This window comes from Lycorma delicatula, chromosome 8 (assembly GCF_047948215.1).
Source record: "Lycorma delicatula isolate Av1 chromosome 8, ASM4794821v1, whole genome shotgun sequence".
NCBI classification, from domain to species: domain Eukaryota; kingdom Metazoa; phylum Arthropoda; class Insecta; order Hemiptera; family Fulgoridae; genus Lycorma; species Lycorma delicatula.
In genome coordinates, this window is record NC_134462.1 from 44,240,936 (window position 1) to 44,266,597 (window position 25,662).

The window sequence follows — 25,662 nt, forward strand, 5'->3', positions numbered from 1 at the left end:
ATAATACTGGCTGTTTTTCCTTGATCCACGATCTCATTGAATCCTTTAGTTGATCATCCATGGTGAAATAATTCACATATCTCCCTTTCATTGTGGAAAAAAGTGAAAATACCAGGATGCCAAATCTGATTAGTATAGGGTGGTTGGAATAAGCTCAAATTTAAACTTCACAAGAGCCTCAGTGGTTGCATGCAATGTGTGTGTGTTCAAGCATTATTATATTGCAAAATTTGAGCTATGTGGATTGTCGAATATAGCTTACATGTCTCCTAAAGTGTTTTAATGATCATTTTGAATAAATTCATCCATCTCCTTTTAGTGCTCATTAGTCACAAAAACTGGTTGATTACTAAGAGGTTCATCCTCAATATTTGCTTTACCAGCTTGTGATGCACAAAATTTTATTCTCACCTATTCATAATATTCAATCAAAATTTTCATCACCATAAGTTGACAATGAATGTCACTAGTGTTTAATTTTTCTGCTGTTAAAAATTCAATCACTACATTCTGTTTAAAACACATTGACCTAGCAGCTGTCCTCAACTCTATAATAATGACTGACAGAAAAAGAGGGGTCAATGAGTTTTGGAGTGTTAATAGTATGGGAATGAATCCACAAAATGGCAGCACATATCAATTTGTGTGACATTTTGTTCTCAAATTGTTTCAGTGTGCATTACATTTCAGCAACCTTGTATACTTGTAAAGTAGATTAAGTTGGTTTGTACATGTGAGGAGAACAGCATCCAAGAGACCCTTTAGAAGAATGGAGAGACTATTAAAAATTGTGTAGAAGAGGTGTTCCATAAGAGATGGTGAATACCAATACTGGAGTAATAAGAGAAGATGATGAGGCTTGATTAATACCTTAATTGTTATTTTATTCACGAAAATCCTAAGATTTTTACCTCAAATTATCACCAAATCTGGCAAGTTTACTTACAGTTATGTGTATTAATATTCTACAAATTAAAAGAGATTAATCAATCTATTTATTTTATCTTTTAATGGCAGATTTGTATCAAATTACTTAAAAGATAAATACTTTAGGATATGAAAAATGCCAAACCTGGCCAGGATTTTAAAAAAAATTAATAAAATCCATTACTACTTAATGGAAAATGGTAATTATAAAAGTAATAAAAATATTATTTATTTGAATATTTAATATAAAATAGTAACAACATTATAATATACGCTCTCTGTTTACCACAAAATGGTTTAGAAATGAACTACATCTTATCAGTCTGATAAGATGTAGTTCAAACAAAACAAAAAGTTTGAGAATTTATTTATTGCACCTGTCATTTGTAAAATAATAAATCTTATTTCATTTTAGTTTACTGCTCAAACTTAGCAAATTCGTAGAATATAAAAACAGAACATTAAATTAATCGTAACTGCCGATCAGCAAATACCATACTGATGTAATTTTTTATTTCTTTAAAACGATAAATAAATTTAGGTTATGTCCTTATTTGACTAATAAATAAAACATTTTACTGTTTTGGGACCTACAACTGCAACTTTCAACAGTTAATTTGCAATTGAACATTTTAACAATATCATTGCAACTGATTCCGAATTTCAAACTAAGAACTAAACATTTAAGAATTTTTTTAATTTCTATTCCAGTCAATCTTGACTTCAATAATAACCTCAGTTAATTTTAAGCCACTTGCTGAATAGCGTGAGAACGCGATTAACCTGAAATTGCGTTCGAGCCGTTGTAGCTCACCTGTAAAAATTTACATGATTTTAATTTCATTGAAATTTACTCCTCATTGTGTGTTGCGCAGTTTCTTGTAGGAGGTACTTAATCATTTAAGGATGTTTCGGTTTTTGACGTTATGCGCCTCGTTTAACAAGTCAGTCATCAGACTGATCATGAGTTAATTTTTGTTATTTGTCGAGAACAGATAACCTTTGCGATTTGAAACAGTTCCCAGAAAATGGTAACTTTGGAAGTTGGTTTGCAGTAAGACGCTGCAACAAAATGGTTCAAAAGAAATAAATTATAATTTAATGACGCAAAATACTCATGCCGGATATTTTGGTTTGATTGTGTATTTTCATCTGGGTGTTAGTTGACTTTGAATTACTGAATTCTACATCTAAATTAAAACTTAAAAGTTTGGAGACCCAACCATATCTTGCAAACGGCTACTAAGCTCTATTTCAAAATCGTATTAGTTATGGTAATTTTGGAGATATTCTATTGATAGCTAACGGAAAGTAACATAATGACTGAACGTTTCGCAGTTGTAATCTAAACATGATGTGACGTTACAAAAAAACAATATTTTATATGTGAATACTAGATCGTGCATCCGGTGTTCTTTGGTGGTTGGGTTTCAATTAACCACACATCTCAGGAATGGTCGAACTGAGACTGTACAAGACTACACTCATACATATCATCCTCTGAAGTATTATCTGAAAGGTAATTACCGGAGGCTAAACAGGAAAAAGTAAAGTACTTTATATGTGTTTTTATTGAGCAGTAAATTAAACTGTATAATATATTTAAAATTGGTCTAATACACAGAATTTTAATTATGAAATATGGTAACAAATATTACTGCACTATATTTCCAGAGTACGAATTTGACGGCGTTGCTTACTGATTTAAAAACATTTAATTAGAGAACCACTTAAGAAGCTAAAACACCGTAGCGTGACTAAGAATGCAGAATGTAGTCCAGTAAAAACATTTTTCGTATTTTCATTGCAAAGCATTTGAGCCAAACTTCTAAACTATTTGTGTTATATGTAGTTCACGAAGAACGAATCAAATAATAGTTTTGACTGTCGCTAAAATAAAAAAGTAACCCACACTTCATATTATTAAAATCATATGTACAATTACCACGATGACTTTGTTAAAAAAATGCTGTTATCAATTTCATTATCTTGATCTAAATACTTTTCTGACATTTATATAGACAGATTTAAGCCAACTCTGTTCTGTATGTCATATTAATAAGTATATAGGCCACTACCAATATAGAATTACTAAAAGCATATTTAATCATGGAATGTTTTATTTTCTATTTGTTTAAAGGAATAAGTGAATAGGTTAAAAGTGATTTTTTTTTCTAAACTTCGTGGACACTTCCACTATTTAAACAAAAAAAATTTAACAAATTCTGCCTGCTTGATCCGGAAATTCCCAACAGTGAAGAAGAAGAAAGTTACCAAAAGGAGTAGAATGAAGTGGACTGCTGTGAAATTTAGTGTAGTTTTGTGTACAGCTTATTTACTGTTATGATGTTAATCTGAAATTGGTGTCAAAAATATTCATCCCGATGTTGGACTTAAACATTAATTTATATTATAGTTATTTATCCTTTATTAATCAGTTTTGCCAGGGAAGCATTTCGTGGATACCGAAGAAAGCTTCAAACAAGTTTGAAGCTTTCGAGGCCGTATTCATGGAACTATGAACCTGGACTCGTTGTCTTTTACTTTGTCACAAATAAGTTATTTGGTTGCTAATTTATCGAAGAAAAATTATAAAACAAGTGTACAGGAAATATCTCATGTAAGTATTCTTATCTTAATTCAATTTTTTGACTCATTTTATTGTATCTACGTATCAGGAGGTACAGTAGCTGATTGTTTTTCCTGTTGCGTTTACTTTATTTGTGTAATTAACTGATATTGCGTTGATATTTATTTGCATAATCTGTTGTTGTTATTGGCACTTTTATGTACGTAATTTTAAGTTGAAATTTGCTTTTGGTTTAAAGTGCTCTTGCTTTATGGAAAATAATAACGTAATTGTGTGTTTATTGTTCATTTATGTTGGCAAACCGTTTCTTTAGTTTGCTGCTAGCAAGTATTATTTTAACAAATTAAGTTAGTTTATTCCGGCTATTGTATTAATTTGGCTGTATTTCTCTTATTGGTTTTTTTATTACTATTTTTTTTTTTAAAAAAAAAAAGGTTATGTTTTAATTCTGAGTGGCTGATACATAACTTGATAATGAGCATTAATGCAGGCCACTACATGCATTTACAACAACCTTACCATTTGATCTTACCAGATTAACTAAAATTGTTGTAATTTACTTTTAATTTTACAATTATTATTTTATACTTTTAAACATCTTAAAAATATTGTTCTAAATCTGCTTCGAAACAGCTTAGAATATTAAGGTTATGATAACTTGTTTATAAATTTGTTACTATTATAATTATTTCCTTATGTTTATTGAGGTGCTTTCTTTTAAAATATTTTACTGTACATTCTTCCTGAGGTTTAATTTAATTGTTAAAAAAGTTTGAATTATAGTGATTAATTAAAATTGTAATTATCATGCATGTAATAATTCTATATTATATTTTATTTTTGGATGGACTGTTTTTATCCTTTGTTTAATTACAGTAATTATTATAAATTTTATTTTAAGTTCCATGTTGTGAGATTCCTTTGTTTTATTTTTAGTTATAAAAAATATTCTATACCTGTTCCTTTGTTTTTGTAAGTATTTTATAAATATTAATTATACTTTTATAAATTTTTTGGTGTTTGTTTTGTTTCATACATTGGGTTTTTGTTTGTTACATTGTATTTATTAAATTGAAGAAAAGATAAATTAATTATTTATCTGGTTATGCAATTAAAACAGGATTGATCTGCTTGAAATATAACTTGTTTATTACTTCTTAAAAAAGATAATAAAATACCTTGATAAATTAACATATTGTGAATGAACATTAATTACGTGAATATTCAAAATTAATGTTTTTAATAGGATTGATTGATTTATTTTATATACTATATTTTGCTGCAAAGTAGTTTATGCAATCAGTATATGTGGGATTACAATTTTTACTGTCCTGATTTAATTAGTCATGATAGCAAATCTCTGTTGGATTTTTTAAAACTGGTTTTTATTTAATTTTAAAAAAAACTATTACAATTTTAATATTATATTAGTAAAATTTTAAAGTATAATTAATTACATTTTAGTATTAAATAGTTTTAATTTAACCTTTTATCATTTTAGTTTTTTTTAGATATTGTAATAGTTTTAATGCAATTTGTTTTTAAGTTTTCTTTAAAAACTAGAATTTCTCTCTTGATATCTGACCTTTGTAGGGATTGAGCATTGGTAGTTTAAATAGTAACAATCAAATCATTAATTTTTTACCTATTAATTTATGGTACCACAGAATTTGCTCTGTATTTATTAAACTTAATACACATGTATTAAGTAGCTTTTAAACATAACATATTCATTCACGGTTCAAAATCTTACCTAGTACCATTGTACATTGTAATAGTCATTCTTTGTATTATTTTAATATTGTACTGCAATAAAAAATGGGTACATTTATTGGATTATTGTGATGTTTTTACAAGGTTAATCAAATTCTCTGCAGACACATGTAACTTTTTTGCTTTCTTTTTGTTTATAATTTCTGGATCTTAGAATTTAAATAAATTTTGGATATATTTTTTCTACATGTTTATTTTTATCACATTGTAATCCATTAGTAATGCATTCTGATAGTACATGAAGTCCAGACTCAGACTGTTGGTTGATTACCCTGTCCATATTTAATTTGTAAAACATTCTATTTGCTTTTCCTCTCACAAAATGTTTAAATTTTTAGTTAATATTTATGCTACAATAAAACTTGATTAAATTTAAATTATTAAATTGAAGAAATGTAAGCTGTTGTGATGGTTCTTTTATTGTGAAATAAAACTAATTTGCCTTTTTTAAGTTTTTGCATTAGGATCAGTTTCTGATTACATTAACAGATATTTATTTTCCTAATGTGTATGTTGCAATCTGTACAGCTAATAGTAAGTAACCCCCCCCCCCCTTGATGCCCCAATGATGTAAGAATATATATGACCTGTAAATGAGTCTTGTACAGACTCAGGCTGACTATCCCTGAGACATGTAGTTAATTGAACCCCAATCACCAAAGTACATCGGCATCCACTGTCTATTATTCAAATTTGTTTAAAAGCAACTAACATTTATGGGATTTGAACCTTAGAACCTTTGACTCTATTTACCTTTTTATCATATTTTGTCAGTACCAATGACTGGTGGTTATTGTTGGATATGATGCGAGATGCAAGGCATGCATTGTTAATTTATGTAATGGAAATGCCATCCATGATAAAAAAACAAACAAGCCTGTTGTCCTAGAAAAATAATAAGGCAGTATTTTCTTGTCTTCTGAAAGATATATATGTATTGTTGCATGTATATAAATAAAACCTACTAGAATGCAGACACCATTCAGCCTATAGAGGGGCTTTTTATAAAGAAAAATGACATGACGATCTTAATTTTTAAGTTTAACTGATAAGTTTAATCTAGAAGACAGGAATGAAATATATTGATTTACTTAAATTGACTGGGGTTAAGATAACATGAAGTATTAATAAAATTCTTTGATTTATGTATTTATCACTTAATTTGAAAAAATAAGTTTTATAAATAAACAAATGCTCAGTTTTATATGTACTTTATGTAATTACATTATTTAGCTTCTAATTATTTGATTACAGTCAGGATATGTTTTTCTATAGTGTACAATTATATTATACAATATTTTTAAAAAAAATTTTTCAATGCAAGAAAGATATGACTAAAAAAATGCAGATTACTCAACATCAAATGTGGTCATGATCTGATGAAGTTGTTCCTCCATGTCTTAGTTAAATAATAGGTGACCATTTAACGAAGAAGCCAACCTGTGGAAATAAATAAGAAATTCTTAAAAATATTTATACAAAGTGTAACAATTTATTTTGCAAAAGAAGCTAAAAGCCAGAATAACAACTGTGAAGGCTTTTGAAATAATGATGAGAGAATATTGGAAAATAAATGAGTTAATGCTTAGATTCTTTCCTTTCTAATTCATCTTAAAAACTGCTCATTCTATTAAAGTGTATGACAAAATTTTGAAAAAATTTGATTGGGTTGATTTTTAAAAAAAAAGGTTTTTTATTTTTATGTGCATTGTACATAACAAATTTGCTTTAATGAAGTTTTCTATAAAATGCCTCTGAAGAAACTCGATATTGGTCCGCATGTGCTATTTTCCCCTCCCTGTTGATGAATTTTGAAAAAAGAAATTAATATGATGTATGTGGTGTTAATATGGTGTATAAATTATGTACAAATATTTAACCAAATCTGAAGAAAATCGGTTAGGTCAGTCCTGAGATACAGGTCAAAAGCAATGTGAAACACACACACACACACACACACACATATATATATATATTTATATATATATTTTTTTTTTGTCTAGATGAACAAAGTGGAACTTAAAAAAGATTTTCAAAAATCTTGGTACCCTGTTTGACATGATTATCATACTCTTTAATATAGCTATTCTAGCCATATTCCCAGGAAAGTAATAGTATCTTCTTTAAAATCAGGCAGAAGAACTGTCGGGTATTACAAGAAATTATCAAATACTACCAAACCAACTACACATTAAATATAATTATTGATTCTTAGTGAACTTTCTGAAACAATATTTTTCATGAAAAGTTATTTAATCTACAAAATGTTTTTCTTTACAAAATTTAATTAATTCTTAATTAAATTAATACTTTTTCCTAGTCTAAAACTTAATTTTTACAGAAGTGCAGTGAAAAATTTTGCCTTTACTGTAATATTTTTAGTTTCAGTAGTTATATCTGCATAAAATCTTCCCTGTCTAGTTGCATATGTGCCCCTAACCTCCCTTCCATCATATACTAATCAACACAGATGCTTTCAGTTCAATCTTGTACTGTAATTGCATTTTGAAATTTACAGACTTCAAATTTACAGTTGAATGTAAGTTGTATATGGTGACAAATGTTGATGCTAGTACAGTCAGGCACTTTAAAAATGGTGAAGAGACAGACAGATTTGAATGGCAAACCATTAAGTGGATGGCTTTTGACTGCAAGTGATTTGTTTATCAAACTTACATTGTAAAATAGGTCCTTAAAATTGTTACATCAAACAAAAAGAAATTGATTTTTAAATGTCATTACAAGTGATGAAACTCGAGTCGAGTCCATCATTTTGAGAACAAAAGTCAGTCTGTGGAATATCACAGTAAGGAATAATCTCAGCCAAAGAATTCAAAACTCTAGCTTCTGCTGGGAAGATCATTTTGAGTGCTTTCTGAAATTCTGAGCATGTTCTTGAAGATTTTATTGAAAAAGTACATTAGTAAATCCTGACAACATTGAAACTAGAATTTCATAAAAGATAAGAATTAAGTAGATTGGAATAAGAAATGAAACACATTTTCAGCGTAAGAAAATTAGATCTCACACTAGTGCAACAACTACAGATTCACTTCAGTATCTAGGTTTTTCAGTCACCTCATTCACCATGTAGACTTGACTGCTAGTGATTTTCATTTGTTACTAAAACTAAAGGGACACTTGAAGGGTCTTAACATAATTGATTTATTTTTATTGCAAAAATATTTATTGTTCATAAATATTTTATGTAGTGTAAAACTAATTCTATTTATTACTGTACTATTGACCTATACTTACGTCTGCTTAAGAAAGAATACTAGATTATTATGTTTTCAGTTGTATTTTATAATAATTCCTGGTAAAAATATTTGTGAGCTGTTTATCATATTTGTTAATGTAAAAATTAGCCTATATTAAAAAATGAGAAAAAAACAGTTAATGACAAATGATGCAGATCCCTGTTGTACCACAGGTATTCCAAAAATAAAGATTTTGTTACATCTCCCATTAGGTGCATTGTACTTACTGAACGAATCATTTTTTAATTTTTTTTTAAAAGTGAGTTGATCAATCATTATAATTATAATAAAATTTTATTTGGAAGGAATTAATGAGGATTTAAATATTAAAATAGCAGAATATAATTTTGATATGTTTTTGAATGATGCTCATTAAAGGAAGATACCAAACGTATACTGGTACAAATCAGGATAACTTATATTCAAAATGGTAATATGTCTAATATTTAACCTAGATTTAGGAATTAGAAAGAAATTCATAAAAATATAATGCCAGATTGTAATAATTTGCTGTTAAGTTTAGTACTCATCTCATTATTCACAGGCAATTTATTTGAATGATAGTAATTAATACAGCGTTATGTGTAGATTAATAATTAAATAATAATTTAATTGTATAAAATAGTTATTTCCATTAAATTGTTTACTTTTATTTAAATAATGTTGTCGGAACAAAACTGACTACTGTTATGACTCATGTTTCTGAAAGACATTCTAATTAGAAAAAAACGTAATCATAGATACTATTCTTAATCAGCATAAACAGGATACGATTATTGCATTGTGTTAGTTCCTGTATTAATTTTATTATAAGATACTTAAATGTTTATATACAACAAAATTACAATGTGTAATTTGAAACAGATTAAATAAATTGTGAATATGGATAATGTTCATTGTATGGATTATTGATTAAGTAGTGATAATGTATAAAATAATTTTTTATTTAATATTTAATACGTTTTAATATTAAAAGCTGTTTGTAAAGTGTAAAATTATACTTATGTATTAAAAAAAATACATTATTAAAAAAATATTCATAAAACTTACCTGTGTAGGATTATCTACAAAATTTGTACATATTTTCTGCATTAAGCAATCAATCAAAAAATATATAACTTGATGCATAATTAATAGTTGTGTTTGTACTGGCTTGGCATAATCAAACAAGTTGTGTAACAATGTCAAAGTAGCTGACTGGAATTTTCCTAATCTAATGCGGCTTTTTTATATCAGAGGATATATTTTACAAAGATTATGTTAAGTTGAATATTTCTCATATGTGCTTAATAATTCATTTTATTAAAAATAATAAAATGAGAAGAGTCCTACTTTGTTCAGTATTTGTTTGTTGAAGTAATGTAACATAAAGATTTATGGTTTGATATTGTCAGTCAAAATTTTATTCAAGTAAAATTAATATGAAAAGGTTCTCTCAATTCATTAGGTTATTATTTAGAATGTATATTAAGCAAGTGAAGTAGTTGAATACTAAAAAAAATTTGTATGTTAATTGTTTTGTCTTATTAAAAATTAATTCCATTGTTAATTTTTTCAGTTGGTAGGATTACACGGACTTGAAGCAGACAGACATCTGTTGCGTTGTTTGCTGTCACATCTTGACTTAAGTCCAGAAGGCCTTAAAAATACTGGTAAGGACATCTGCCAGATACAGCTTTTGAGTCAAGAGTGTGTCGCACTTCTCGCCAAACCTGCTCTAGTCTCAAATCTTGTATTCGCTATCGATAATCCTTTATACCATCAAAAGGTGCATATAATTTATTTATCTATATATATATATATGTGTGTGTGTGTGGGTGGTTGTGGGTATGTGTGTTTATAAAGTATATCAATATGTAAGGTACATAATGTACATATGATATTGATTCCACAACTTGCTATTTATATTTAATGTCTATATTTATGTTAGTATGGTTATTGGGGTTATATTACTCTTCTTTAACACATTTGTACAAGGTGTGTTTTAAAGTAAAATCCATTTCGAAATAAAAACAAAATTGAAAAATATTCACAAACTTTATTGCTTATGCATAAAAATTATATTTATTTACTATTTTTATATAAAAAAAATTTTAGCTTTTATTAAGCTGCCTTCAACTTCAACATATTTTTCTTAGCGTTTCATTAGTTTCTTCACTCCTACAAGAAATTCCACTGCTATTGATTTAAATCACACAATAATGGCAATATCATTTTGTCTTCAGTGTCAACCTTTTTTGATGCAAGGCACTGTTTAAGGTGAAGAAAAAGGAAATAATCATTGGGAGCTATAGGACGGATGACTGAAGATTTTGCAACAAAAAGTTTTCCATTTGCCCTTATGTCTGATTTGCCGTGTGTGCATTGTTTTATGAAAACAAAATCCTGCAGGATGGCAACCCATGTTGGTTTGTTTTTTAACTCTTCAAGATTTTTTAATGTTTTGTAATACATACTACCAGTCACAGTAGTTTCTCGGTCACTAAATTCAAAAAGGAAAGCACCCTTTTTTCTTAAAAAAAAAATATATATATATATATCTAAACATATATAAGAAAATGTAAACTTCAACAATATAGGGGCTAATTATAAAAATTATGCAAAATATGTAAAGTGCAAAGAAGACAAGAACTCCCTTGGAGCACTTATTTAGCGAGTCAAAATGGTATCGCTATTAACAAGATTTTCTGGATTTTTGAGAGGTTATAACTTTTTTTATTAGTACAGTACACAAGAAACGTTTTTATTTGCCGTCAACATCTACAAATACACTGCAAGTTGTGCAAATTTGAGATTTTTATCCCCAGCCCATCACATTTATTTGAAGCCAAAATCTGAATGTTTTTTAAAACAATTAGTTTTCAAAAATTCATAAAAATTTAGGGGTAAGTGTATCACCATTAATATTATTTATGGTAAAACTGCTAACATATACCAACATATAAAAAAATAATTCAAACTGTGTATGCCATCCCTGCCTCTTGAAAAAATGACGAAAAGTGAAATTTCACAGTTTTTCATGTTCAACTATATTGGTAATTTTCTCATAGAAAGAAGAGAGATAGGTAAATAAACCACTGGACCAGTAGTTTTTTAGTTCTGATTTTTTTTTCGTAAACCCTTACAATAAGAAGAATAGGTTGTGCACCATTATTAAAAAAATGGCGCCACAGGTAAACTGCTTTAAAAAAATTAAAATAAAATAATTCAACATGTAGGAAACAAATGGGCGTTTCAATATTTATTTTTAATTGGTCAAGCAATCAGCTTATGTTTTTTTGGGACACTTCAAATAGATTGACCCTTTTGCCAATTTTCTCTGTCTTCATTTTTCTGCCTTTGAAAAATCTTGTCTATATTTGACAGCCTGTTTTGGAGCCTTTTGAATTTTCTATTATTATTTTATCTATCAATGTAGATGGTAGAATTTGGCAATCGATAACTTAGCTTTTGTTTGATGATTTTATTTTAAGAATTTCGTGCTTTATAGTTTTATTGTTTTATGTTTTATATTTATAGTATTATTTTATTATTGCTTACTTGTTTCTATTTAACAAATTAGTGTTTTAATTATCTTATAAATTTTGTGATTTTTTGAAATAAATAAATAATATACCATGAAAGTGAAAGTATTTAATGTAAAAAGAAAATATGTGGCGGTAGCTAATTTTTTTTCTTGTGCCTACACATAAAAAAAAATGTTTAAAATATATCATATTCTTATGAATACGATGTATTTGTAACCAATGAAAAATGAATCCTGAAATTGCCTTACTGAAATTTGAATCTAGAACATTGTTAATAAGATTAATTATATTGTAACACATTGTACCATTCTGTTATTATTTTGATTTTACAATTTTGTCATAATTAAAAATACTTTTCCCTATTTACATGTAATATAATAATATGATAATAGAGATTTGATTCTTTATAAGTTCAACTGATTTGTGGAAGTTCATTATTACTGTTGAATTAACATATTGCAAATAGGTTCTGCTATTGATAGAATTGCTTATTTTGGTCTTTTAAAATTTTAAAATAAGTTAAAAACCTTACTGGATTATGCAATGTTAAAATTTGTTAGTCACCACGACATTCATGTTTGTGGCCATGAAAAGAACTACTACTATTGTTTCCATGAAAAATACAAAGTCTTTTGTATACTTTATATAGAATTAGAATAAACTAAATTATTATCTATTTTGTGTTTTGTATTATGATTCAATATCTTAATTTTGTCATGTTTAGTTAATTTATTAGTAGAAAAAGTTTGAAAAAAGCAATGTGCTTTTTATTACGTTTATTGTTTATTTATTTCATGCTCTCAGGTAGTTAAGTTACTTTTTTTTATACATAAGAATTCAAGGAATTTAAATATATTGATTAATTCCGCTGTTAGGCATTTTATTGTTATTGTTCATTTATTGAATTTAATTTTTCACTGCATTTTTATAAAAAAATAATAATTTATAAAGAAGTGCGAAAAAATTAATTGATGGTCTTATTTGGAAGTCGAAAGTAAATTCACAAAAAAAAATTTTCCATTTGAAATGTTCTTTGAACTGGGCAACAGTAGTCTTCTTTTTGAGTACCATGTGTTCAAATTAATAAATGATGTCAAGAAACCTGATGTTACTAAATCAGGGGGAAAATCCTGAGGGACTACTATTGTAATTCCAAGTTAGAATAATAACTAAAATAATAAACTAAGTCGTTTTGGCTCTGTATTTTATTCCTACTTCATGCCCTATGTTTTTGGATGGTGGTCTCCTTTGATGCCCTGTGTTTGGTAAAACCACCATTATGTTCTTTGTGGTGCAGTGTGTAAACCATGGAAACTATCTTTTTTTTTTAATCAGTTTAATCGTAATTTTCTTGGGTTTAGCAGTATATCAAGTGTCTTTTATTTTTTTCTGTCGTTTCTCAACTGCATGTATCCTACAGTAGTTAATTCTTCAATTTTTTTTTTCAATATCTTCTACCATTTGATAAAAAGTACCTATGCTGTTGGCCTAACTTTTGACCTCTTCTCTAGTTATCACTAATCATTTTTTTAATTGCTCTTTCCTCATTCACCTTTTTAACGTTTCCCAAAATTGTTTTTCATATAAAAATCATTTTATTGTATGTATATTTTGTAACTGTAATTTGAAAAGGTAATAAGGATTATTAGTTCTCTTATGAAATAGCAAGAATTTATTAAGTATATCCATTTATTACTACAGAAATTTTTATAATTTCCATTTTTCCTGGAAACACAAAAATAAGACCAGTTTTCTTACAAATTATGAAAACTTGTTTTTAAATTGTGAAATACAATTGTAAATTCAATAAAACATATTAGAAACTTATTAATACTTGAAAAATGTGTACTTTTTAGTCATGTTGTGTTGAAATAATGCATTGAATAACATATTTACTTTTATTATTAGTTACATTTTTCCAAAAACATAAATTATTGTTTAATCTTTTTTAATACCATTTGTTATTTGAAGTACCATAATTCAAGTTAATGTTAATATGAAGTATTTTAAATTTACCTCCATTATATCTGTAGTTTTTAATAATAATTAATGTATATACTATATACATTTTACTGTATTCACAGACTTTGAAACCATCCAGTCAATTACTACCACTTTTTAGTAAAGTACTAAGACTCACACCAGTACAAGAAGTTGTGTTTGGATTCGCACTTTTACATTCATCCAATTCTGAGCTATCAGTTTTTGCAACTCAGTTTGTAAAACAGAAATTACCTGACCTCATTCGTGCATATATTAACTCTGGTAAGCATGGTTTTTTTAAGACATTTATTGCATGCTTTATTTTTATTTTTGTTGGTAAAAATTCTTGCGTTTGCAGTATGAAGTGGCATACGTTTTTCTGTGTTTTTATTTAATTCATTTTTTGGAGTTATTTAAAACAGTTATGGAAATCTGATGTGTTTTTTGTGCTGGTAGTTTATATATTTGGAATGTTAATGGTTTTTCCTCCAGGAGTATAGTTATTAACATTTTAAATAAACTTATAAGCAAGTATATTTTGTATGCTTTCCCTGTAATATAAATAACCATTTTATTTCTAATAGACACATTAGTTTAAAAAATTATTTTTTATTATTGTAATAATGTGTATGCATAGGATATGTGCCTTAATGTAACTTTAGCTTTATTGTGAACTTTAACTTTAGTTGGAAGATTTCTGCTACTGTTTTCTTATCAACAAAAGTGATTAATTTTATCATTATAATTTTAGTCATCATTTGTTCATTGTCATTTTATTGTAAAATAAATTTTAAACTTTATTCTTATTTATTATAAAATTTATCAAATATCTATAATTTTAATCTGCCCAAAGAATTCTTGAATATTATAATTTTTCTTTTATCATGTAAATTCTCTACTGCTTATAATTGAGTAGTAAATATTTGTATTTTTAAAAGTGAGTTATTTTATGTTTCTTAAACTATCATTTTATTTAAGTTTGAAATTTGTTTTTATTTCTAACACTTTTTTCTTATTCTTATGATATTAGTTTTACATTTGAAGTTAGACTGTAAAATGTATAGTATTTTGTACCTTAGAAACATCAGCCGTTTGAAAGTAAATTTTAGTTTAGCATCTTATTTAATTTTTTAAGAAAAGGTGTGTGTTGAATCAGATTTTATTTTTATTTTAGTATCTTAATTAATTTTTTTATTTGTTAAAGTGTATGCAGTTTATCAGAAGGTTTTATCTTTTAGAAATTATGATTTTCTATTTAAATAAATTTCTCTTCCAACTATAAGTATATATGTGGTTCTCATCCAGTGTTATTATTAGTTTCTCTTAGTATTATGTTTTAATGATAGTGATAAGCAAAGTCTATATAATGATAAAAGATAATAAAGTAATTATGGTAAATTATTTTTACCAATAATATTCTCTTTTATAGCTTTCAATGATATAGACATGCAATGTAGTTTTGTTTGAACTGTTAACATGTTACATTTGTTTTCTTATACCTGTTTATTTAATTAAACATTTGTTGAGCTGATAGTCTGACAGTTATTTGTGTAAAAAGTATAATAAATAAGGAATTGATTGATGATTATGTTGTTTTTTTCTTAATCACTGCTGTTCTTAAGTAGTTATTTATGTAAAAATTATACACTTCTCATTTGATAATAGTTTCCTCAGTGGGTCTTTTTTTATGTTAGCTCATTTAAATTTCCAAACATCTTCATATTTTATTGATTCATAAAGTGAGTGTTAATTTTGTGTTAAAAATCAAGTGATGTAATTGTAATTGAAAAAAAAAAAATTAGTGCCTGTCCTCTTCTCTGGAGCAGGTAAAACTAATTGGGCAGGCTCCAACTAAGGTAAGCACATTTCAATCATAAGGTGTTATAATTTAATTTATTTCTTTATAGTAAATAGTTTTCTATTTCATATGTAATCAGTTTTTTCTTTTTTTGTTGATCTTACAGTCTCAAATTTTAATAATTACAATATAAGTGTAGCCTCGCACACATGTTTTAACAGATTAGTTAAAATCAATGTGATTTAGAATCTCTCTATTTATAAGTTTACAATTAAGTTAAGTTAACAAAAGAAAATAAACAATATATGTTGTTTGATTTTCACCATACTTATTTAAAAAATTACAATAGCTGTTTCAGTACACAGCACCTTCATCAGGTGTTGTAAACAGAATACAGGATATATTATACAAAATAAAATTTGTGGACCAGCCAAGGTATACACTTAATGCATAGTAATCACAATGTTTTTAGTGTTGTGTTTTATATTTATTGTTATACTAATAAAGCCTGTATTTGGTATATATCTTGTATTTTGTTCATAACATCTGTGGAAGCTTCTGTGTACCGAAACAGCTATTGTGATTTTTTAAATAAATTTTGTGAAAATCAAATAAAATATTTTGTTTATTTTATGTTTTTTTTGTTATGATGTATTTCCATCAAGTAACAGTTTCATCTGTTGATTAATTAATTTTGTAGGTTTTATCGTATACATGAAAATGATAATATTTTAGAATTGGTTTGTGTGGCTATCCATCTAGCTGACTTTTTGGGATAATATTCTGGTAGGGGTTATTCAGTTGAAACTTTCTCATTGGTTTATTTTAAATCAATATTATTGCCAAATTTAAAGATGAACTGGTTCACTCTGTATTTCCTGTTTTTGTATAAAACTTTTAATAAAATGTTTCACTCTGTAACTTTTGTATGCAGATCACATTTTACTTTTTTGGAGTTCGATTTTCAGTCTATGACTGAATAGTAATGCAAGAGTATGTTATAAATCCTAGTAGATTAGGACCTGACTGTTTAACATTCTTTTTGCTAAATATTCATTTCCATTGATTACAGCATTTTTTGCTTGTCCCACCCAAACCCTTTAAAATGTTATAATCTCATGCCTGTGAATTCATCATTTCTCACATATAATGTCATTTTTAACACCCAATGGCGAAAAGCTGTAACGGCTATTTTTCGCCATTTCTCTATGACCATGTTGAGTTTTTCGTTTGCAGGAAAGAAAAGTGAGAACTGAAAGTATAGAGTCACAAATTACACTTCCGCGTGGGTACGAGTTGTTTAATGACTGGCAGTTGGCAACAGTAATAATGCTTGGTGTACAACATGTGGACCAGCCAAGGTATACACTGCACGCGTAGTAATCGCAATGTTTTTACTGTCGTGTTTCATGTTTATTGTTATTTAAAAAAGTGTTTATCGTTATTTAGTCAGTTAGTCAAATAAATGCAATCAATCATCAGCAGAGGGATATTTGACCATAAGGTATATTTATTGCTAGTGATAATTATACTGAAGATGTATGTGCGTACATAACATTTGTGAACTTTTTGCAACAAAGAACATAGCTACAGACACTTGTGATGCTATTGATTTCCAAACTATAGTAAACCTAACCTTAAATTATGGTTGTGATTAGTGAAAATACTTAAAAAAACAAAACTTTTTGTTGACTGTCATATAATGTTTGCATTTGTGAATGTAAAACCAATAATAATGATGATGATGAAAAAATTGTTTTAAGTTATCTTTATGAATTCATTTTCTTGCCTGTTTAAACTCATAATATATAAAAAAATTTTGGAATTAAAAATTTTTTTGGTAATTATAGTTTTTTAATATAGTAATGTGCTTTATTAAAATACTGAGATTAAATTAAAAATTCAAATAGAATTATGAAAATGAGAGTAGCACATGATTAAAGAATAATATATAGTTTCATCTGTTCAACGACCTCCAATATAACAAATCATAAGGTATAAAAACAGTTTAAGTTTGGTAAAAACTTCATATTCATATTGCTTACTTTACTAAGGTACACAGAATAGCAGTTGCCCTTCAGTTGGGGTTGGTGATTTGTTGGTATACTTTATTTTAATTTTGTCCATTGTGTAGTTAACGTCTTTTATTACATCAATTTCATAAGAAATCAAATTACACTAACTTTATGATGGAATTTTGGAATTTTTAAAAAACTAATAGTTATTTTGGATTTTTTAAATTATGAAATTAAGTGGCTGTTAAATGATTTATTTTGGAGATTTAAGTATTTCATTGATGTTTATGTTCATTGTAATTCCTAGAAATATAAAACATATATTGCTTGGTGTCATTAGCAATGACAATAGAGAGAAGATAATTTGGTCTTTTTTTATTCACATAAGCTACTTAATAATAAGGCAAATTTATAATAAATCCATGTAGGGCTGTTTTACATGGATCAATCACTTACAGACAAGCAAATAAATATTTTTATATTAAGAGTAATAATGTTTGGTTTGATTTCCAAAATTAAGGTTTGTGTGTTAGTAATAGCAATGGGATGTTTAAAAATCCATGTCAGTTGAATTGTTGGCATCCAAGATTTACCTGAGCAGTCCTATCCATGTGTTACAGTGAATTGAATAACTTCAATTTTTTTTTGTTTTTGTAGAAAAACATTGTATTAAAAAAATTTGAAACTTTGATACTACATTAAAATTGTTCACAATTATTTGGGTAACAGAAGTTACTGGAGATAGTGAAAATGCTTGCAATTTGGAGAGTTTTATTTTTATATTCTGCCATCTAGAAGATTAGGAAAGTATAAAATTAGATTCTAATGTTTTTTTAACCAAGAAGTCCCTGATTTTATATTTCACATAAAACATTTTCTCATTAATAACGTTGACATTGTTTTTCTTCATTTCCATGAAAAATGTTATTACAGTCCTTTACATCACTTAATGTTTATCTAAATTTTTTAAATTAAAAATGTATAATATACATTTTTTTTAATATTAGATATTAATTTTTTAAATAAATATCTATTTATTTCTTGCTTTTAAGTGCTTGCAACACATTGTACATTGATTTCTGTAATTTCTACATTGCATGCAGATAATAATACATTAAAGAAATACATGGATTACAGATCTTATAATTATTGTTATGTCATTATTAATATTAAATCTACAAATGTTAGTTCTATTGTACAATTGTAATTTGCCAATTCTTTTCTTATTTGATCAGTTAATTCGTAATTTATAATAATTGTATTTATTTATTATATAGACACTATGACAAAAATTTTTAATTGTTAAAAGCTGAAGTATTAGAAAACAGTAATTTTTATATCCTTATATGCTGCTTGTATGTATAATAAATGATAATTTCCCTGGAATAAATTAATAACTTTAACCTTTCAAGATTACAAGTCTAATGTAACTACCAATGTCAACATGATGTTAATATTGGTGTTTATTTTTAGTGATGTTAGAAGTATTTGGGGTTTTTTTAATACTTAAAAATTTGCATGTTTATGGTCTTAAATACTCTAATAATAACAGCAAATTATGTTTAGGCATAGTTCTGTATTTGAAAAACAAAATAAAAAAATACTTATCTTTATATGATCTCTAGTTCATGGAAGTATGGTTATAAAGGGTTGAGCAGAGGGTGCATGTTTTTCACTACTGAATAACTTTGATTGTTTTAATTTTAGAAAAAAGGTTTTATATTAAATAATAATATTTTTATTGCATTTTTGAAATCAACATACCGTAATTAGGTTCGGAAAATAATTTCAGTAAGATGGCGTCTTTTTTGTCAAGCGCAAATTGAGAGCCTCTCCTCAAAGCTCTGCACAGCTTTCTCCAAGATTTCATTGGATACAACTTCAATTTCTTGACGAATGGAAATTTTCAGGTCTTCAATTATGTGTGGCTTGTTTACGTACACTCTTGATTTCAGTTAGCTGCGCAAAAAGAAGTCTCAAATCAATAGATTGGGAGTGTGTGAGGGCCAAAAAACATTGCTGAATCGTGAAATTACATGTCCTGGAAACATTTGTCAAACAACTTCAATTGATGTTTTCGCCATGTGAGCTGTGACATCATCCTGTTGGAACCACATTTCTTTCATGTTTACCTGATACCTTTCCAGTTGTGAATGCAGGAAGTTTTTTAACATGTTGATGTAATGCTGATGCCACTGTAACTGCGGTTCTCCCCTCTTGGTTTAAGCAAGGATCAACAATCCCTATCTTGGAGACACCACACCACACTGGATACTTCTGAGCTATGTAGAGGTTTTTGGTGTAGTTCACATGAGTTCTCTGACGCCTAGTACTGACAGTTCTATACATTAACATAATCATCCAGATGGAAATGGGCTTTGTCACTCATCATTATTAGGGTGTTTGCATCTTCCATAAAAATGGCATTCATTATGTCACAAAATTCTTTGCGTTGCACAAAATCCCTTTCAGTTAGCTGCTGGACGATCATTATTTTATATGGGTGAAATTTGAGAACACCATGTAAGATGTGATGAAGTAAACATGACATACCCAGCGCTCCAGCCTGTCGCCTAGTGGATTGTTTCGGACTATGTTTGTGGGTGGTTTCTGAAATCAACTGCCCTTCTCACTCAGACTGAACCTTCCCCCCGTTCAGGCCGAAGGTCTGGTTTTTTCATTATCACAGATCCAGTACTTCTAAATACTTTAACCTACTGGAGTATGGTGTTTCGATCTGGAATTGCACCTTGACATTTGGCATTAAAACTTTGACAGAAAAGACTGTGAACTGTTACCACAGAATCATTGTTTCTAAAAAAACTGTTCGATGTCAAACAAGATGTTCAACGTTCCTTAGCGATTGAAACTGCGTAGTCTGAGCTGTCTGCCACAGGTCACCAAAGGTCATTACACCCACTTGCCACTGAGTACTAGCGGTTTAACAAACATGAATTTCCTCTGCTTCACCCTTTAATGTTATTTAAGATCTTCTCTTTATTTAAAATGTTTTGTACAATATTAATAGTAATTGTAGTATCAATTCAGATTATTTTGTTTAAATTGATCTTTGTTAAAGCATAACTATTTTGCGTAGGCCTTGCTCATTCTGTTAAATTGAAAGTATAAATAAATATATTCATGTTATGCAAATATAGGGTTCCATTAATGGTGAACATGCTTAATTTTTTCTTAAAATTTGTAAGTAGAATGTATATTAAAAATAAATACATTACATATCTACTGCATGTAAGTTTAACACTGTATTATATAATAGCATTTACCTACAGATAGTTCAGGCTATATGAGTTACACATAGGGGCTTATTATTACTCTTTAAAACAGTTTTGCAAGATTAAAACAAAAGCATTGCACAGTTGTATTTTCAGTGGTTTTTTTTTGTTTCTGGATATTGTATCAAGTTTAGGTAGCTCTTTTAAGGTGCAATAAACAAACAGTTGGACTACGACTTTTAGTAGCTTCCTTTCTTGAAAGTGTATGATAAAATTGTGATAAAATGTAACGGCTAGATATTATGTATAATACTTTTTGTAGTACTTAATGACACTATTTTTATATTATTTATGTTAATAGTGATATTTATATTTTTAAGTTGTTGACTAAGGATGGAGCCATTCTATTCAGTAAATAGATACTTCCTGTGGATTAAGCCATTTAAATGGGGGTTTCTACCTTTTTGGTAAAAAAAATCTTTTTTTTGTTGAATATTTTATTTCTTGTAAAAGTACGTATTTTTAGTTGTAGAGATACAGGTACAATTTCAGACCATGGTGAATAACCTGGTGTCTCAACTCTCTGCCCTATGTTGTTTAGGTTTACAGCTGTTCCATCCTTTCCCAAACCATAATCTATTGTAAACAGAATGTATTTTAAAATGTAGCAGGGGTATTGCAATGGGTTACTGAAAAATTTATTTCAGTATATTTCAAAATTTTAGTAGCAAAAGACACTATAGTTTCTTATTTTCAAGGTTATGAAGCATTTTTATTCATGTTTGTTAATATATAAGGAAAAAGAGGAAGTAATTCATATCTAAGGCATAAAAATAAAAAAGGCAGTTTTATGAGAATTGACACATGAAAGAAGCAGAGTAGTTATTTACTAGTACTTTGGCAAAAAATTAAAAACTAATAGATATGTCAAGATCAGTGTCGATAACATGTATGAGTATCAGATTATACATTTTATTTGATTTTAATACATTGAAAGTATTACCAAAGTGTAAGTGATGTTACAGTGAGGTGAATTTTCATACAATAGCAGAATAAGTGTTTAGATGCAAGATCAATATTATTTTTAATTGTGACACTTGAACTTTCAGGTGTTTTTCTTGAAACCACTTTTTCTGAATTGGTGAAGGATCTTACAAATACCAAATTATCTGATTGGCATGATTATGGCTTAAAATGTTCAGAAGAGTTGTTAGCATACTGTAGACTACATTAATTAAAAAATATTAAATTTTTTTATACAATACAGTTCTGGAACCAGTATTATTAAATACAGGTATCTATCACCTGTAGTTTTAATAACATTTGACATAAAACAGAAAAATTTGTTATCTAAAAACACGGTTTTATACATTTGTAATACAAAAACGTTGTTAAATGATTAATAAATAGATGCATAGAATTTATTATCAAAACATGTAGAAAATTTAATTCTGAGAATATAGTGTAAAATAACCCTTAAAAAACAAATATAAGGTCAAGAAATTTGATTTTATTATTAACACTTGCTGAAAACTTTTAAATATTATAAACCACAGAAATTGAAGTTAACATACAATTGATACAATTTAAAAAAAAGTAAAAATGGTATTGATACATTTAATAGTTTTTTTCTATGATTTTTTTTTGTACAGAAATATTAATGACTAATTTTTTTTTAAATAATTTTTTTTATTTTTCAAAATTTTGCAAAAGAAATAGTATTTTTGTTTTAGTAGCCATAACTCGACCAAAAAATAATTTTTTAATGTCATTCTAGTTTACTTTATGTGCTGGTGATTACTAATTATTAAATTCTTTGATTTTTTAATTTCAGATAATTATCACTTCTATTTACCACCTCGTTCAGTGATACCCGAACTTTGACCAAATCTCCTTATCTCTGCATTAAATTAAAAAAATTTTGTCAATTTTATTTTTAACTCTATAACTATGTATAATGACACACAAAGTTTCATTTATGTCATTTTTATTAGTTTTTTAATAACTTTTGAAAATTGTTTCTTTTGAGGCCTACGAGGTAGAATCTCTCCTAACATATCTTTCTGTAACCTGTGCTGTGTTTTAATGTGCACACTTTCACTAATATCTTACTTCAATTCTTAAATCAAATATGTTAAAATTCATGCTCATTGTAAGTTTATGACTCCTAAACAATATGCTTAATTTTTTTTTATATTTACAGTTTTTTAGCCTGTGATCTGCCAAGAAAAATCCTAAACAAAGAAGTAAAATACAACTTAAAATATAACTGTTGTAATTTGTAAATATCAACTTAAAGTCTTATTACAACAATAGTGCAGATACTGTAACACTTAGTATAAACCGTATTTTAAAACTTTTATTAGACTTTTTATAGAGACGGTCAGCTGAGAGACCATTTAAAATAAAACAGATTGTAATATGTTATGGTTAATATACAACAAACTTATATTAGAATATGTTTTAGTTTAAATCCGTGATTTAGAAATTATGAAACAAAACCAGGAAAAAATGATATATTTTTGATAGTTATTTCATGTGCACTTTGGCCCTGTAACATCATGATAAATATATTGGGATGATTGTATCATAGCATAACAATATATAGTGTTACTGGTACTTTCTGATTTCATTCTACAAGTGAATATAATGAAAAGTTCTGTATAAACATGGATCTGGAAACACTTCAGCAAGTTATGGCTAGCAAAAGATTTCGCTCTTATTCCTGGGCAAAGAGTGAAATAAAACTATACTGAAATTCCAAAAACCCAAAGTAAGGGTAGGAGTAAACTTGATGGTTTTTGATCTGATGAATTGTATAAACAGGTTCCACAACCATATCTCCTGTAGTTTACATATTTGATGTAAAAGAGAAAAATTTGTTATCTAAAAACATGTTTCTAGTACAAAAACTTTGTTAAATGACTAATAGATGGGTAAAATTTATTATCAAAACTTGTAGAAATTTAATTCTGAGAAATGGTAAAATAGCCCATAAAAAACAAATATAAGGTCAAGAAATTTGATTTTATTATTAACACTTACTGTATCAAACTACAGAAAATGAAGTTAACATACAATTGATATAATGTTAAAAAAAATAAAAAATGTAATTGATACATTTAATAAAGTTTTCTGTCCTTCTACTGCAATACATATAGCTGCAGAATTTCAAATTACTAGTGCTCTTTGCAATTCTATACAACTTTCCTTAATTTGTGTGACAGCACCCATAATACGAGCAATCAACTCTTCACGTGTATTAACTTTTCTCTTGTTTATGATACTTTATATCCAACCCTATATATAAAAATCTAATAGTGTTAGCTCATATGATCTTGGTGGCCAGGAATGCTGCCCTGCTGCGGCCAATCCATCACTCTGGAAATTGCTCATTTAAGATATGGCATGTGAAAAGTTGTAAGGCGCACAATCATGCTGAAAGTATATGCGGTATCTTGATACTAGTGGAACAATTTGTAATAGCAACAGCAATTTATTCTTAAGAAATTCAAAGTAAATGTCAGGATTTCGACATCCTGGTAGAATGAATGGTCCAATTAGCTTACCGTTAACTAGACCACACATTGACACTAAACTGATGTTAGAAATTATATTCTACTGTTGCGTATGGATTGACTTCTCCCCAAGTGTGTTCATCATGAAGGATATTGATGTCATCCCAAGTAAACTGAGCCTTGTCAATAAATAAAATGAACCTGTGCAATCAGCAGTTCATATTCAACCAATTGCAATATTGCAGACAAAGAGATGGATCTCTTGGCTAAAGATTTTGTACTCTTTGGAAATTGTAATGATACAGCTTGTTACAAAGTGTCCTCCACACCATAGACTGAGGAAACTCCGAACCACTGGAAAAGGTATCATTTAGTAACACCCAGACTGCATTGAGTAGCCTTGATAATAGTTTCATCAATATTTACATCATAATGGGCAGAACAGTCACAGTGATTACTAATGCTGGGAAGTGTACTCGTTTCTCATAGCATATGGAATGGTCTATCAATTGTTTTTTTTTTTAATTTAGAATGCTGCGATTAGGAAAACATTTCTGATATTCTGCAGCAGCAGTTGCAGTTGGCATTTCCATCACACCCCCAAGAATAATACTATGTTGATGTATTACTCAGTAGTAAATAACAAAGGAATTACTACAAGTATGATACCAGTTAAAACAAATACATACTCACTTAATAAAAGTACACTATTCAGGCAACAACAATTCACAGCAGTAATGTAGAACATGCAATGCACTGATGACATGCCATAAAATACATTGTTTGCCAGCTGTTTTACAATACAACGCTATTTTTTGTATCATTTATTATTTATTCATTATTTTTATTTATTCATTATTTTTTTATCAGGAAAGCAAACGTGCTTTGCTTGTGTAATTCCTTCATTTTCATACAGTAAGTGTTAGTAATAAAATCAAATTTCTTGAGCTTGTATTTATTATTTTATATCAATTTTCTTAGAATTAAATTCTCCGCAAGTTTTGATAATAAATTTGATGCATCTATTAGTCATTTAAC

The 25,662-nt window shown here is 27.7% G+C and overlaps 1 protein-coding gene across 1 annotated transcript in view; it reads left to right on the forward strand.

Annotated features, from left to right (window-relative positions):
* The first annotated feature begins 3,172 nt into the window (after positions 1–3,172).
* The window catches only part of Not1 (CCR4-NOT transcription complex subunit 1), a 143,798-nt gene continuing 121,308 nt past the window's right edge, over positions 3,173–25,662 (forward strand). Inside the window, exons 1-3 of the mRNA XM_075374038.1 lie at positions 3,173–3,547; positions 10,109–10,318; positions 14,162–14,342. Coding sequence (XP_075230153.1) covers positions 3,446–3,547; positions 10,109–10,318; positions 14,162–14,342 — 493 coding nt within the window. The 5' untranslated portion in view covers positions 3,173–3,445. The remainder of the gene's footprint in view (positions 3,548–10,108; positions 10,319–14,161; positions 14,343–25,662) is intronic.